General features: G+C 38.1%; 1 protein-coding gene across 16 annotated transcripts in view; it reads right to left on the bottom strand.

Annotated features, from left to right (window-relative positions):
- SYNE1 (spectrin repeat containing nuclear envelope protein 1) overlaps positions 1-16,580 on the bottom strand; it is a 437,497-nt gene that overhangs the window by 24,584 nt on the left and 396,333 nt on the right. For all 16 annotated transcript variants that reach the window (XM_032407632.1, XM_032407640.1, XM_032407639.1 and 13 more), the window contains 5 exons: positions 6,817-7,004; positions 5,101-5,251; positions 2,159-2,341; positions 1,760-1,897; positions 176-367 (listed from right to left, as the gene is read on the bottom strand). In XM_032407632.1, coding sequence (XP_032263523.1) covers positions 176-367; positions 1,760-1,897; positions 2,159-2,341; positions 5,101-5,251; positions 6,817-7,004 — 852 coding nt within the window. The remainder of the gene's footprint in view (positions 1-175; positions 368-1,759; positions 1,898-2,158; positions 2,342-5,100; positions 5,252-6,816; positions 7,005-16,580) is intronic.

The raw sequence follows: 16,580 nt of genomic DNA, 5'->3' as shown, positions 1-16,580 counted from the left end.
ACCAGCTGAGGACACCAAGGCAAGAGACGTGAAGTAACATGCCCAAGGTTATGTAGCCAACACATGTCAGAGCTCAGATTGGAACCCACTGTCCAAGGCTACCTAACCCCGTGTAACTAATTCTCTTTAGACTTAGTAACAATGAAAAAAAAAAAAAAAACAACAGATCACATACAGGCAGGCGAATCAGTTTCTTATGGTATCTTTCCACGCGCCCGAAGACCTCCTGACAGTAACGCCGGAGTTCATCCAGCTCTTCCTCGATGACGGCCGCATCCAACGGCTCACTCTTTTCTATAAGCTGTTCTCCTTGGGCAATTATCTGCTCAATCTTATTGTGGTTTAGTGAAATTTCCTGCTGGAAGGCCTGGGGAACACAAATCTTGTGTAATTTTTTTATTGTTCATAGTGACATGAAATAATTATAAGATATATATTTAGAAAAACCACGCAGGGGATATTGAATTTACCATACATAGTGACAAGCCAAGAAGCTATTACTTTCTAAAGTCAAACATAAAAATTTTAAAGCAGAACAGGAGTCAGAAATGGAATCGTCAGAATTCCATGACCAGAAAGGCGCCTTTGGCTAATGAAATTTACTGCCACAGACGGTGTGGGTAGAGAATCACAGGAAAAAACATTTAAACCCATCACAAAGTTGATAGCACTGGTTATCCCTAATGAAAAGCAATGGTAAGCAATATAGTGCCACTGAAATAAATTTAACATTTTAGAGAGTTAATTAAATATTTTAATTTTAGATTTTCTGATCATATGTCAAACATGACTAAGAGAAACCATCCAAATGATAATGTCACAAATTCTTCTCAGATGATTCTTTTATTGGTTCAGGACATAATCAGAAAAGATTATAATTATCTGAACAACAAGGAATTCGGGGGGATTATTTAGACTCATTCTATAAAGTTGAAAAGAGTTAAGCTAGTGGGGACAGATTTCAGGGACAAATTTTAATTCAATATAAGAATAAACTCTGTAATAGTTGAAATTACCCACTAAGGAAAAGGCTGCTGGGAGAAGGGAGCATGGTGGTGAGCTCTGCGACCCTGCCAGGGTCTAAAAAGAGTCAACTACCACTTGGTAGAAATTTCCTGTTGAAGGTTTTAAATATTGGTTTGTCTGTGAAATGACTCGGAGGAGTCAGTGGGGAAGGGGTGGGACTATCAGGGCTCGCTACTTTCCGATTTTTTCATCCTGAGAATCTATGAGAATCTATGATTTTTGTCATCCTGAGAATTTATTCTTGCATAATACTCAAGTTGTTAAAACACTCTTCCTTTTAGGGACTCCTTATATCTAATTTAAATTTTTAATTAGCCACTGCGTTGGAACTGCACGGTGAAACATATCAAATATGCTTAAAAATTAACTTGGCATCTAAGGATGTGGAATATGTGGAATGAAATCCCAACATGAGCAAGTTGGAACATGGAAGTCAAATGAACTATTTGAAGGTGCTAGAAACAAAGCAGAAAAAAAAAACAACCAGCCAAAAAACAAGATTCCTAACACCCTGGCAATGAAGTTAATAATTAAAAGTATATAGACTAATGGTAGTTATCTCTGGGTAATGTTCTTTATTTCATTTTTAATACATTTTGTAGTTTCTGAATTTTTTTTTAATCGAGAACTAACTTTTTCAAATGAGTTCTTTACTATGTTCTTTACAAAAGGATCTACAAATCCCTTCCTCTTCGCCTCTTCTTCGCAATTTGAAAAATCACTACTATCTTACCTTGAGTTGCTTTATTTTAGCTTGAACATCGCACTCAGAAAAATGCTCAATATTAGTGAGCTGTAGATCCATCTCTGTCAGCCACACCAGAATGCTGTCCCGAGCAGTCTCAAATTCCTCACGCTGGCCAATGAAATGCTGGATGTGAAAAGAAAATGATAAAAAACTAAAATCCACATGCACATATGGAGATGACACTGCCAATTCCAACGTTCTTCTGGAAAGTCACTTTCTCAACAAACAATGAGAACTCTGTAACCCTTTACCATATAAATTACCCTATAAACCACTCTTGCCATCCCAATCTTATAAAAATCACTGAGATTATGTCTGAATATGTTCGCATGGCCCAATCCTGTCCTCTGGGTCTCTAAGTGACAGAGGAGGCATAATAAAGACCTTGAGTCTGCGCAAGATGGAGGTGACACGCTTTTGCAGGTTGTCCCATCTCTGGTTGCCTTCGTGAACCATCTGCTTTAGGCTACAGGCGGAATCGGTGCGGTTCTCTCTGGCCAGGCGACGGTACTGCTTGTTGATCAGTTCCAGCTGGGTGAGGCTCTCGTGCACCTGTCGCTGGAAAGCCTAAGACCGCAGAGAAGCATGTCAGTGAGGGGATCAGTGAAGGGCTCTCAGCAAGGGCACTGGCCTCATCCTACAGTGAGAGGGAAAGGACAATTTCTAAGGAGGGTTTATTTCCCCTTATTAAACCAGAGTGATGGGATCAGTGTGGCTAAAGGACAGGGCATGGATCAAACAAAAATATGAGAGAAATTGGTAAATAGGAATAACTATATATATATATATATATATATATACACACACAAATACATATACATGTATAATATACACATGTTCCTATGTTATAGTTTTCAAAATACTGAACAGTCCAAAAAAAATTTCCCATGAAACAAACTGATTACACAAATATTTATGTGTGCTGAAATGTGAGTCTGAAAGGTTCAGAAATTTCTGATGTCAATACTGAGAAAAGAACTATCTGTGAAAGATGTAACCTCCTAAAAATCCAGAAACTTCTTTAATTCTGATGTCCATTAAAATAATTAAACCCCCTTTTTGCAGAAGTTGTCTAAATGCAAGCTACTATTAACTTTCAAGAAAAGCAGTTTAGTAAAATACAAGTAACCTTAAATAGAGGAAAGTTTGGAACACAGTCTGTTTCTTTTTTGTTGTTCCCATGAATTACTGTTTTTACAAAACATTTTAGAGCTGATGCACCAGCTTACATGGTAGTGTCTATTTATTTATTTTTTTTCTTTTGCAATCTTTTATTTCTACCATGTTCTATCAATTGTATTCCATTCTTGGCCCAGGTCACATACTTTGGGCAAATTTCATAACTACACCATCACTTTTAATGATGAATAGTTTTTAAATGATTAAAACATAGTCCAATTCACTTGTATCTATTTATTTTTAAGGTTACCCTATGTACACTTTCGAGTTTCTGAAGTAAAATACTCTTCTTTCTCTCTGCAATACAGCATAGTTCTACCGTAAGAATCATTTAGCCAAAATAAAATGAAGTTTTTTTCAAACTCATGTATATGATTTATGACTGACATTGATCCTGACATTGGACAGAAAACTGTACTATCAAGTGATCTGACTCATCTAAATCACAAAATTCCGCTTCCTTTGGTCCAATCCACTGTTTACTTGCTGCCACATCTGTGCCTCTGATACGGTTTTCCTTCTGAGAGTTGCTTTCAGAGACTTTGTCTTAGTAAGTCTAATCTCCTATTCTATAAGACAATTTAAATTACTCCCCAGAAAATGAAGCAATAAGAAAAGTTCAGCTTTGCCATTACTGGGAGTCACAGAATACGTTTTCCCACTGGAATGATGGTAGGTACCCCGGGGCAGGTACCCAGATCCATCCCAAATTTTCATGCATTTGAACAGGAAAAGACTGTCCTCAAACAACATTTGGTGTTTTTTTTTTTTTTTTTAAATTTATTTGTTTCTTAAGAAAGAACATTAATTATTATAGAAGCTAACCACATGGCTAACTTTTGCCATAAAACCTGAGAGTCTAAAATAGCATCAAAAAGGACCGTGCATAATCTGCTTTGTAGTATAAGCCAATTATAGAAGGTTTAATCTTTATGAAGCAGAGCGTAGTGAGATGGAGTACATGAATACCTCACTGGCACTGGTTCATGCCGGGAGGACCTGAACTCTACTGTACGCCCCACTGTGGCTTTTCACGAGAAATTTTCTATGGGAAAACATTTTAGACACGAAATTATTTTCCTGGAATTTGGTGGTAGAGTTATGCATAAATCCATATTCGGACATCAGAATAACTCTTATTTACTTTACATAGCATTTGAGCATTTTTATAAATTGCTGTAGTTGCTCATCTAGGACTCCTTGATTTTAAATCCCACAAGCACAAAAACCAAACTTTGTATTTACTCTAATAGGGCTTCAGTAAATGCCACGTAAACTGACATTACAAGGTAAAAATAAATTCAGTTGGATTTGGTTGGAAATTTCATCTTATCTTTAAGCATCTCAGGGATCTCGGGGCAGAATTAGCAACTAAGAATGATTTTTGTAAGATGCATGCATTGGGACTTTGCTGTCAATATCTATGGGCACACATCTGCCTGTCAGGGGGAACTGATGGAAAAAGAAACTTCAAATGAAAACATGGTGAACTTTAAGCTATGTCAGGTCCTCCGTGAAAATGAGTGGCTGTTAGGGTTGTATCATCCCGCGGCGACAGAGCGGACTCAGGATCGCACAAGCAGGCCAGACACTGGGGTCGGTGCAGCTATTTTTTGTCTCTGTAACTGAAAAGTCTTGGCGACTCAAGAACGGCACTGCTTTTCATTATTAATTAGAAGTGGCTTATGATTAAAGTGTTATTTAATTCTGGAGCCAACTCTACTTTATCAATGATGTAAAAATATATATATGCCTATTCTCTAATTAGATAAAGATCAAGAAAATATATTTGGAAGAGAGATTTTGATAGTATGAAACATCATATTTTCATCTTAGATAGTTGATGATAAAGAATTATGAAGTTAAAAAAATGCCAACATTTTTTGGGGAATCATGATTTATGCTTTGTAAGAGAATTTCTTGCCAATATGACTTTATTTGTAATTCTTGAGAATCTTAACATAAAAACCTCTTTCCCCCCGCTTCTTTGCCTACCTGTGAGGCAGTAATAAAGATCACCACAAAGTCACCACCCAACTGCTTCAACAAATACTATGCAAGTGAACAGTCACTTTATGTCTTGAGACACCATTAACTGGCTATGCTCATAGCACACTAAGGATCAAATATTTGGAATTATAAGTCACCTCAAATCTCTTTAGTTCTTCCTTGGCAACTGTATAGAGCACCCCGGAAGAGCTGGGGAAGGCAGCTGTCCTTTCTGAAATCTTGAGCCAATCTTCAAAACGAGAATAATCATCCAGAAACTTCTGCCACAACCGCCACGTCTCTTCAATTCTGAGACAGAAAATGAAAAAAAAAAAAAAAGCAGGATCCGATTGTTTGAGACTGTTTATGCTCCAGAACCCTGATGCCTGCAACGGGATTAAGAGTGCCCAAACAAGCAACTTTTGTGCCAAACAATCAGTGTGCCGTCAGCCAAGTGTGAGCACAGCGAAAAAGAGACAACTGTCTGGGCTAAAATGAAACAGCTGTGAGTTCTGGGGTTTTTTTGTTTGTTTGTTTGCTTTTGGTTTTTGGAATAAGTCAAATTGTGTATTACAAGCACAACTGTTCTGTAACGTGAACTGTTCTGTACACGTGGGAGGGAGCTCAGAAGCGCAATGCCGGGTTTGGGGGGCACACTCATGCCACACTCATGTTCCACTGAAATAAAACGAAGGTCTCAAGATGCATGGAAGTCCAACGTCAAATTCACCCTCATCAAAATTAACCTATCACAGGAAGACAAATATTAACCTTTCAAGAGTTCTCCAAACACTACAAAGGATTGTATGCTGTAAATAGTTATGATTATTTTCTAACCCATCACTATTTTTTATGTCTTGAATTTCAAAGGGTTTTTCTAAACAAGGATAAGGTCTTTGTTTTATTATTTCATTTTAAAATAATATTACTTTTCACTCTGCTAGTTCTATAACAATATACTTATTCAGCAAGGGCATATTTTTATTTTTCTGAATTATATTTAAACTGTTAGGTCAGGTATAATTCTTTTATACATTACAGTATATTATATTTGTATACAGTATATTTATATATAGTAGACTCCCCCCATCTGTGAGGGATCTGTTCCAAGATTCCCAGTAGATGCCTGAAACTGTGGATAGTACTGAACCCCTATATATACTCTGTTTTATCCTAGACATAGGTATGATAAAGTTTAATTTATAAATTAAGCACAGTAAGAGATTAACAACAATAACCAATAATAAAATAGAATTATAATAGTATACTGTAATAAAACTTATATGAATGTGGTCTCTCTCAAAATATCTTACTGTACTGCATTCACCATTCTTTTTAAAATGTTTTTATCTAAAAAAATTTTTTTAAAGATTTTATTTATTTGAGAGAGAGAGAGCACAAGCAGGGGGAGTGGCAGGCAGAGGGAGAGGGAGAAGCAGACTCCCCACGGAGCAGGGAGCCCGACGACAGGCTGTGGAACTCCATCCCAGGACCCTGCGATCATGACCTGAGCCCAAGGCTGACGCTTACCTGACTGAGCCCCCTGGGCGCCCCTGCACTCGCCTTTCTTGTGATGATGTGAGATGATCAAATGCCTATGCGATGGATGATATTACATGAATGATGTAGGTGTGTGACTAGTGTTGGGCCACTATGGTGGGGACGGCGGGGAGCTACCTTATGACCTTTATGCTTACTTATTTTCCCAACTAAATGTAGATGGCAAGTTTGGGACACCAGAGCTCCTTTTGGACACTGCAACCAAAAGGAAATAGTAAACAGTGGATGCCCTGGGTAGTAGTTGTTGTTGTGTTTTTTTTTTTTTCTCTTTTGGGTCCTTCCTCTTCCCCAGCTCTTTGAACCTCGCTGCTTACTTGAGCCTCCTTTCCATGGACATGGCGCAGATGTTTCTCCACCGCCGGTCCAGGTTCCGCGTCGCCTGCTGGATGGAGTCGCACTCCGCGTCTGTGGAGCACGCGTCACAGTCGTGCAGCAGGACCTCGCACAGGTTGAGGACGGAGGCCACACCCGTGCTGTGTTTCTCGATGTCTCTCTGAAGCTCCTGTGGGGAATGAGACCTGCTTTATTCAAATACTTGGATGCAGATGAGAGAAACTGCAACAGGCCTCGCTGACTAAGAAATGGTGAGGCAAACCCTTGACAAGTATCTCCTTTCCTTGAATGCATGAGGTTTCTTCAGCGTCGTTATGAAATATGGCAAGCTCAAAAACGGGAGAAAATGAAGCTAGAGATATTTTGGCTATGTGAGCTATGCCAAAATATAAATGGAACAAATGAAATACACTACATTAATTACATTAAGAGTAAAATTAGCTTTTGTAGTGGTTGAGGAATAAATCTTGCCCCAGACTCTACTTTATAGATACATCACTTCCATTTCGATCCACTGATCAATCAATCAGTCAAAGGAATACATGTGCTCTTGTTAATAGCTGGCACTTAAGAACTGGGATTTCATTTCCAAAGTTCTGCAAACTGTTTAAACAGTTAATTCTGCCATCATTAAAAAGTACCAGGGTTTAAAAGACCTAGGTTCTCTATCATATATGACATCATAACATCAACAGCTTCCCCAGTGACCAATTTTAAAGGTATGACAGAAATAGAGAGATGATGATGATAAATAAGGCACTGAATTTCCCCAGTATCACACCATGTAGAGTCTTCATATTAACTGCATAAAATGTAAATGCAAAATGTACGTTATTTTTTCTATTGAGCTTTTAACTCAATTTGTTCAAGGAATTTCATTATTAAGAGAGGCTACTGGTATTTTTTTTGCCCTATTCATCAAGGTCCTTAATGTATTTTCCTTGTCTTTAAAACAATTCTTGGATGTGCCTAGCTTTTCTCTTGTTCTAAAGATAATTCCTCAACTTACTCAAATAGCTGAAATTTATATTTTTGTGTGTGTATTCTTCCTCCTATTTTTCTCTTTAACATCATGTTTCAATGTCTTCCATGCAAACATCAGCTTATTGTCAAATGCAATAAGTATCTTTGATTAATATTTGGAGATTTTATGAAATAGACAAAAGAAGACAGATTCTATAAAAAATATTTCTATTTCACTAAACAGTCCTTTCATATCTCTTGTATAACCTCTTTCAGTTATGTGGAAGTTATCACAAGAACTGCTGGTCTAAAAAATATAAAATTGAACTCAATATTTGCTCAAAGATGAAGACAGAGACATCTGTGAATGAGATCATTAAGTAAATTCTAGGTCTTAAAGTGCCTTTTGTACAAGGATATACATTTGGAAGTAGTGTTAGGTACATGAACATAATCAATGCATTTTAAAAAGTTATAGCATTTTGATTTAATTTTCCCCAAGTACTCAAAAGGTTTTCTTCCAGCTTTATTGAGATATAATTGACATATAACAACACTGCATAAATTTAAGATGAACAATGTGATGATCTGATGTATGAATATATTGTGAAATGATTACCACAATAAGTTTAACATCACCTCACATAGTTACAATATGCATGTGTGTGTGTGTGTGTGTGTGTGTGTGTGTTGAGATCTACTCTCTTAGCAACTTTCAAATATGCAACACAGTATCGTTAACTATAGTCACCATGTTGAACATTACATTTCTAGAACAGGTTCACCTTATAACCGGAAGTTTGTACCCTTTCACCACCTTCATCCATTTCCCTCACCATCACCCCCATCTCTGGCAACCACTCATCTACTCTCTGTTTCTATGAGTTCAGTTTTTTTTTAGAGCCCACATATAAGTGAGATCGTACAACATTTGTCTTTGTCTGACTTATTTCACTTAGCATAATGACTTTAAGATTCATCCATTTTGTTGGAAATGGCAGTATTTCCTTTCTTATGGCTGAATAATATTCCATTGTGTATATATACCACATTTTCCTTATCCTTTTATCTATTGATGGATACTTAGGTTGTTTCCATGTATTCACTGTTGTAAATAATGCTTCAGTGAACGTGGGGGGTGGAGATACCTCTTCAAGATAGTAATTTCATTTCTTTCTGAAACCTACCCAGAAGTGGAATTCCTAGATCATATGGTATTTCTATTTTTAATTTTTTGAGAAACATCCATAATGTTTTCCATAGTGATGATACAAATTTACATTCTCACCAATAGTGCATGAGGGTTCTGCTTTCTCTACATCCTTGCCAGTACTTGTTATCTTTTGTCTTTTTGGTAATAGCCATTCTAACACGTGTGAGGTCATATCTCATTGTGGTTTTGATTTGCATTTCCATCATGATTAGTAATGTTGAGCATCTTTTCATGTACCTCTTGGCAATTTTAATATCTCCTTTGGAAAAAATGTCTACTCAGGTCTCTTTCCCATTCTTTAAATTGGATTATTTGGGTTTTTTTTTGCTATCGAGTGGTAGGAGTTACTTATATATTTTGGATATTAACCCTATCAGATACGTGGTTTGCAAATATTTTCTCCCATTCCAGAGGTTGCCTTTTCATTTGGTTAATCATTACTTTTGCTTTGCAGAAGCTTTTTAGTTTCATTTAATCCAACTTGTTTATTTTTGGTTTTGGTGGTTGTACTTTTGGTGTTGTATCTAAAAAATCATTACCAAGATCAATGTCAACAAGCTTTTTCCCTACATTTTCTTCTAGGAGTTTTATGGCTTCAGGTCTTATATTTAAGCCTTTAATACATTATTTTGAGTTAATTTTTGTAAGTGTTGTAAAATAGGGGACCAGTTTCACTCTTTTGCATGTGAATGTCCAGTTTTTCCAACATCATTTTTTGAAGAGACTATCCTCTCCCCAGTGGGTATTCTTGGCTCCCCTGTCAAATATTAGTTGACCATATATGCATGGGTGTATTTCTGGGCTCTCATTCTGTTCCACTGGTCTATGTGTCTGTTTTTATGCCAGCATCATACAGTTTTGATTACTACAGCTTTGTATCATAGTTTGAAATCAAGAAGTGTGATAACTCCAGCTTTGTTCTTTCTCAGGATTGCTTCAGCTATTTGGGGTCTTTTGTGGTTCCATACAAATTTTAGAATTGTTTTTCTATATCTGTAAAAAGTGCAATTGGAATCTTGATAGGGATTGTATTCAATCTATGGATAGCTTTAGTTGTATGCTCATTTTAACAATATTAATTCTTCTAATCTATAAATGTGGGATATCATTCCATTTGTGTCTTCTTCAATGTCTTTCATCTGAGTCTTATAGTTTTCAGTGTAGAGATCTTTCAGCTCCTTGGTTAAATTTATTCCTAAGTATTTTGTTGTTTTTGATGTTATTCTAAAGGAATTGTTTTTTTTTTCAGATAGTTCATTGTTAGTGTATAGAAATGCAACTGGTTTTTGTATGTTAATATTTTTATCCTGCAACTTTACTGAATTTATAAGTTCTAACAGTTTTTTGGTGGAATCTTTAGGATTTTCTATATGTAAGATTATGTCATCTACAAACAAAGAATTTTATATCATCCTTTCTCATTTAGATGCCCTTTATTTTTTTCTTGCCTGATCACTCTCTAGTAGGATTTTGAATATTATGCTGAATAGGCCTGGTGAGAGTGGGCATCCCTGTCTTGTTTTAAATCTTAGAGGAGAAGCTTTCAGCCTTTCACCATTGAGTATGATGTCATATAGCCTTTATTATGTTGAGGTACATTTCTTTTATATACCCACTTGGTTGAGAATTTTTATCCTTTGAATTTTGTGAAATGTTTTTTTCTGTATCTATTGAGATATTATTTTTATATTTCATTCTAGTAATGTAATATATCATATTTATTTTTATATGCATATGTTGAATCATTCTTGCATGCCAGGGATGAATCCAACTAAATCATGGTATATGATCCTTTTAATGTGCTGTTGAATTTGGTTTGCTAGTACTCTATTGAGAATTTTTGCATCTATATTGATCATGAGTATTGGCCTATAGTTTTCTCCTCTTGTGGTGTCCTTACCTGGCTTTGGTATTTCTCACCTTATAAAATGAGTTTGAGAGTGTTTCCTTCTCCTCAATTTTTTAGAAGAGTGAGAACTGGCTTTAAATGTTTGGTAGATTTCACCTGTGAAACCATCTGGTCCTGGACTTTTCTTTGTTGGGAGGGTTTCGATTACTGATTCGGCCTCTTTACTCATTATTGGTCTGTTCATATTTTCTACTTCTTCCAAATTCAGTCTTGGTAGGTTGCATGTTTCTCGACATTTATCCATTTCTTCATAGTATGTTATTATGATCCTTTGTATTTCTTATAATGTCTCCACTTTCATTTATAATTTTTATTTATTTGGGTTCTCTTTCTTTTTTTTTAAGATTTATTTATTTGAGAGAGAGAGAGAGAGAGAGTACACACATGAGTGGGAGGGGCAGAGGGAGAGGGAGAGAAAATCTCAAGCAGACTCCTTGCTGAGCACAGAGCTTGACACAGGGCTTGATCTCATAAACCTGAGATCATGACCTGAGCCGAAATCAGGAGTCAGATGCCTAACTGACTGAGCCATCCGGGTGCCCTTCTTTGTTTTTCTTGGTTAGTCTAGCTAAAGGTTTGTCAATTTTGTTTATCATTTCAAAGAACCAGCTCAGTGTTGTTAATCTTTTATATTGTTTTCCTATTCCCTATTTCATTTATTTCTGCTCTAATCTTTATTATTTCCTTTCTTCTGTCAGTTTTGGGTTTAGTTTGTTCTTCTTTCCTAGTTTCTTGAGAGGTGAAAAATTATGTTGTTCATTTGAGATTCTTTTTCTTCATGTATGCATTTATCACTCTAAGTTTCCCTCTTAGAACTGCTTTTGCTTCACCCCTTAAGTTTTGGTATGTTTTGTCTCTTTTTTTTTTTGTTTGTCTCAAAATATTTTTTATTTTCTGTTTGTTTTCTTCTTTGCTCAGGAGTGTGTTGTTTAATTTCCATGTATTTGTGAATTTTCTAGCTTTCTTCCTGTTAATTGATTTCTAGTTTCACATCATTATGATCGGAAAAGATCCTTGATATAATTTATATTTTCTTGAATTTGTTGAGACTTGTTTTGTGGCCTAACATATAACCTATCCTGGAAAAAGCTCCATGATCTGAGGTAGGGGGTGGAGTGCCACTGCCCAGGCTCTGCCATCAGCTCTGGGTGGGTGAGGTCCCAGGCTGTGCTCCCGGACAGGGCAGTGCCACTGGCTGGACTCTGACTGGGCAGGGCTAAGGCTGAGCTCTGCAACCACTGCTGGTTAGGCTGGAGAGCAGGCTGTGATCTTAGACTAGACAGTGCTACTGGCTGAAGTCTGTGTTCAGGTAGTGCCACACGCAGGGCTCTGCAGTTGGACTGGGTCTCAGGCTGGCTCTTGGATTGTGCAGGGCTGCGGGCTGTGCCCTGGAACTGGGTGAGGTGATAGTCTGGGCTTTGCCATCAGGTGGGCTGCTGGCTGTGCTACCCTACTGGGCAAGGTCACTGGCTAGGCTCTCTGATAAGGAGGGACCTCCAGCTGTATCCCAAAGGGTGCAGAACTAGAGACTATGCTCCATGGTTGAGCTGGGTCACTGTCCAGGCTTTCTTGTCATGTGGAATCACAGGCTATGCTTGGTGATTGGTTGGGGTCACTGTCTGAATAAGGTTGAAGGCTGTGTTCTGCAATCAGACAAGGCCATAGGCTGGATTCTATTGCTAAGTGGGTTTGTCATCTGGGCTCCATGGCTAGCTAAGGTTGTAGGCTGGGTTCTGTGGCTGGGCTAGGCTGTAGGTTGAGCTCTGAGCTTGTCCAGGGTCACTATCCAGACTCTCTGATTATGTAGGGCCAGAGGCTATGCTCAGCAGTTGGGTAGGGCTGCTGGCTTGGCCCCTTGCTCGAGCAGGGCTGTTGGATGGTTCCGTGGTTGCTTGGGTTCTCTAGCCAGGCCTCCTGGTGGGAAAGGATGAAGGCTATGCTCAGCTGTTGGGTGGGGCTAGGAATTGGCTTCCCTGCCCAGGTCAGATGGTAGAAAGGGCTCCAAGGTCAGTATGGCCCATTGTATGGGGACCAAAATCAGGCAGAACTGCCAAGTGAACTCCCAGGTCAGACAGGGCCAGTGGCTGGGCTCTGCTGATGGGCAGAGATGCAGGCTGGGATCTCTGCTTGGGTGCAGCTGCAAACAGGAATACGATCTGCTGGTAGCAGTAAGCCTCAGCCCCCTTCTCCCTCACTAAATGCTCCCCAGTAATCAAGCATCAGAAGTTCCCTTAGTGGTTCCTATGAGTTGAGACCCAAGTGGGCCTCCTGGGAAGGATGGGGAAGCCGGGGGAGCCAGATACCTATACTGGCCAAGTGGTGCCCTCTTGGTGCAGCTCCGTGCCAGCCAGGAAGGATAATGCAGTCAGAGTGTGACTACACCTCTTACCCTTTTAATGTGGTCCTTCCTGGTCTCTGGGGTCCAGGCTGGTGCTTCATCCTTACCCTTGGGTTTGGGGAGTTTTACAATGGTGCCCTGTCTATAGATAGTTGCTTGTTGGTCTTTTTGGGAGGGTGACTTAAGTCAGAAATAACCTATATGGCCATCTTGATGATGTGATTCCTCCACATACTTTTGGATCTACCCCAGAGCAGATATTCACGGCCAGGGTATAAAAACCAGAGCTGTAACTGATGGATTGCTAGAGGCTCAGTACAGACAATTGAGTTAAAAATTCCAGAGGATCCAGTCATTGGAGGGGGCTGCACAATTTTGTGAAATTTACCTCCAGGAGCTCAGCCAGGTTCCCACAGTAAATATTAGAGAAAAGACCCCTTGTACATCTGCTCAAAAGTTTTTGTTAAATAAGCCTGAGGGAGGGTTATAATTATGGGTAAGTACTCTATTACAGATAAAGAGTTTAGTCTCAGCTTTAACCTCCATCAGTAATGGTCCTGAATTGACACATAGGGTCTCTGAATTTATACTTCTTCATTTATAACACAGAGAAATTTGACAAGATGTCCTCTGAAGCCATCTCAAGTCTATGTATATTTCTGCCCAATTAAGTATGTACATTGGCAAGAGAAACATACAGAAACTCCAGGGAGGGGAATAGAAGAAAATGTATTTCTTATGAGTTTCATCTTTTTTTAAATATTTAAGAGAATTTTCCCCTTTGGAGACAGATTACTATTTATCTGTCTTTTACAACATGGATCCCAAATGCTATAATTTTTACAGCATCATGGTTAAACATTTGCCACAAAGGAAACTGTGGTGAATATGATAGGATTGAAATAAAATTTACTAAGCACCCACTTTGTGCTAGGTGCTGTGCTAAGTGTTTTTCACATTAATTTTTATAATAACACTGTGAGCCATGTACTCTGATTATCAGCATTCTATATACACAAGGGTTAAAATAGTTCATTATTCAGGTCATGCAGAAAAGTGGCAAAGCTCAGATTTGAACCCAGGGAGTCCTTACTTTTAACCATTGGTATACAGTTGTTGTTTTTTTCAACTTTAACTTAAAATTGAATTAAAAGGCAGTATGAACAAATATTAATACATTAACAAGTCAAAAATTACTGCTAAGCTTCCCTTTTCACTCCTGATTCTCATTTTCCAGAAGTAACCATTTCCATCTCTTGTAGCTCTGTCTTTGGTTTTAACTTCTGTATTTCTAAGTGGCATGTTTATGTTGCTAGTTCTTGATTTTTAAATTTTAGACATTATCTATGCTTCTAAAGTAGAGACGGAATCAACTTCTACCTGACTCAACGTGGCTCCAGTTACTGTTTCAGCACATCTTATAGCTGAAGAGATAATGATTGTTTGCATGATTTTGGTCATTTAATATGGTTACTTAATATTTTTTGTATCTAAGCAACAAACTATCTATGGTTATATTTCTTTTCTTATATAACTTTTTGTGTTATATGGAATCAATAGCTCTCTCCCTCTTTTTAAAACATGACTATTCCTAGCTTCTATCCTTTCTCTATGGAGTTAATAAACTCCTTCCAGTATGGTTAAGGTAATCAAGTAATCAGGTAATCAGGTAATCAAGTTCGACTGTCTTATTCCTTGGAGACATCCCTCCCAGAGCACCCAACTCCCTACTCCAATCTGAACAGTGATGCTCCAGGCTGCGGGGCAGCTGGTATCTGGGACGGTCCCTCACCATCAATCCTGGGCATTGGCTTCTCTCTCTCGTGTTGAATATTATTTTTCTTCTCATTTTAGTATATGCAATCTATCTTTCATAAGCTTCCTGAGAATGTATGCATTAGGAAGTAAGTATTTTATATATTAAATGGCAGGTATAGTGTCAAAAATTATAAATAATCTTCCCAGCTTTTTGATGGCATTGTGTCATTATCTTTTAGCTTCCATCCTTATTTTGGAGAAATCAGGCTTTTCCATCTTGGAAACCTTCAAGATCTTCTCTTTGCCTCCCGTGTTCTGTAATTTTATAATGGCTTTGCATTGTTTTTAATTTTCCTGGGCATTTGTAGGACTTGTGCTCTAGAAGTACAATTGACCCATGAACAAAGTGGGGTTTGGGATCGCCAACCCTGCACACAGTTGAAAATCTACATATAACATTTGACTCCCCCAAAACTTAACTACTAATAGCCAAGTGCTGACCAGAAGAAGCCTTACCAAAAACATAAATAATCCAATAACAAATAATTTGTAGGGTATATGTATTATGTACTGTATTCTTACAATAAAGCAAGCTAGAGAAAAGAAAATAATAAGGAAGGGAAAATAATCTACAGTACTGCATATTTTGTTGTATAAAAAGTCCACAAATAAGTGGACCCACACAATTCAAACCTATATTGTTCAAGGGTCAACTCTATACATTTTTCAGCTTGTTTTTACATTACTACATTGATAATTTCTTACTCTCTATTTTCTTTATTTTTTGTGGGGGACTTTAATGGAATAACTGAATTGGATTTTAAAACTCTTCCATGAATTCTGGCTGTGATATAAGGCTGGCTAGTGACATGGTGGGAGCTGGGGCAATGGGGTGGGAGTCATACTATCTGGTACAGAGCATTTCTTTTTTTAAAAAAATTCTTTTTTTTAACATATAATGTATTATTTGTTTCAGGGGTACAGGTCTGTGATTCATCAGTCTTACACAATTCACAGCACTCCCCAATGTCCATCACCCAGCCATTCCATCCCTCCCACTCCCCTCCACTCCAGCAACCCTCAGTGTCTTGTTTCATTTTTCCCTCCCAGAGCATTTCATTTAATCTATTTTTCATATAGTGGCTTCAGCCTCAATGGTACCCTGTAGCCCCAAACCCAAAGTCCCTCCGGGTTTGCCTCCACCAGAGAGTAAGCCTCGGGTATTCCGCTGGAGTGAATGAGGCAGAGTGGTCTGGCTAGCTTGGATTAGAGGGAATCTGCCAGTCAAACCACTCCTTCAGACTTTCAAGAAATCTTCCATTTTAACGCCCTGCAGACCTACTCTTTCCACTCCTGGAGCCTTCTTGGAATTCTGTGGCATGAGTCAGATTTCTATCCTCCATTCCGCAAACACCAGTAACTATTCATCTATCCACTTCTGCCTTCCAAAATTCTGATGGCTGTCTGTCATCTCTATCATCTTCTTTCCTGGTCTCTTTGCCATTGTGGGTTTTGACCTTTTTTCCCCTTTCCTATAATTTTATTGGGGTTTAGAAGTAGGTCA

Source organism: Phoca vitulina, unplaced genomic scaffold, assembly GCF_004348235.1.
Source record: "Phoca vitulina isolate PV1807 unplaced genomic scaffold, GSC_HSeal_1.0 scaffold9, whole genome shotgun sequence".
NCBI classification, from domain to species: domain Eukaryota; kingdom Metazoa; phylum Chordata; class Mammalia; order Carnivora; family Phocidae; genus Phoca; species Phoca vitulina.
This window is presented reverse-complemented; position numbering and strand designations above follow the sequence as displayed.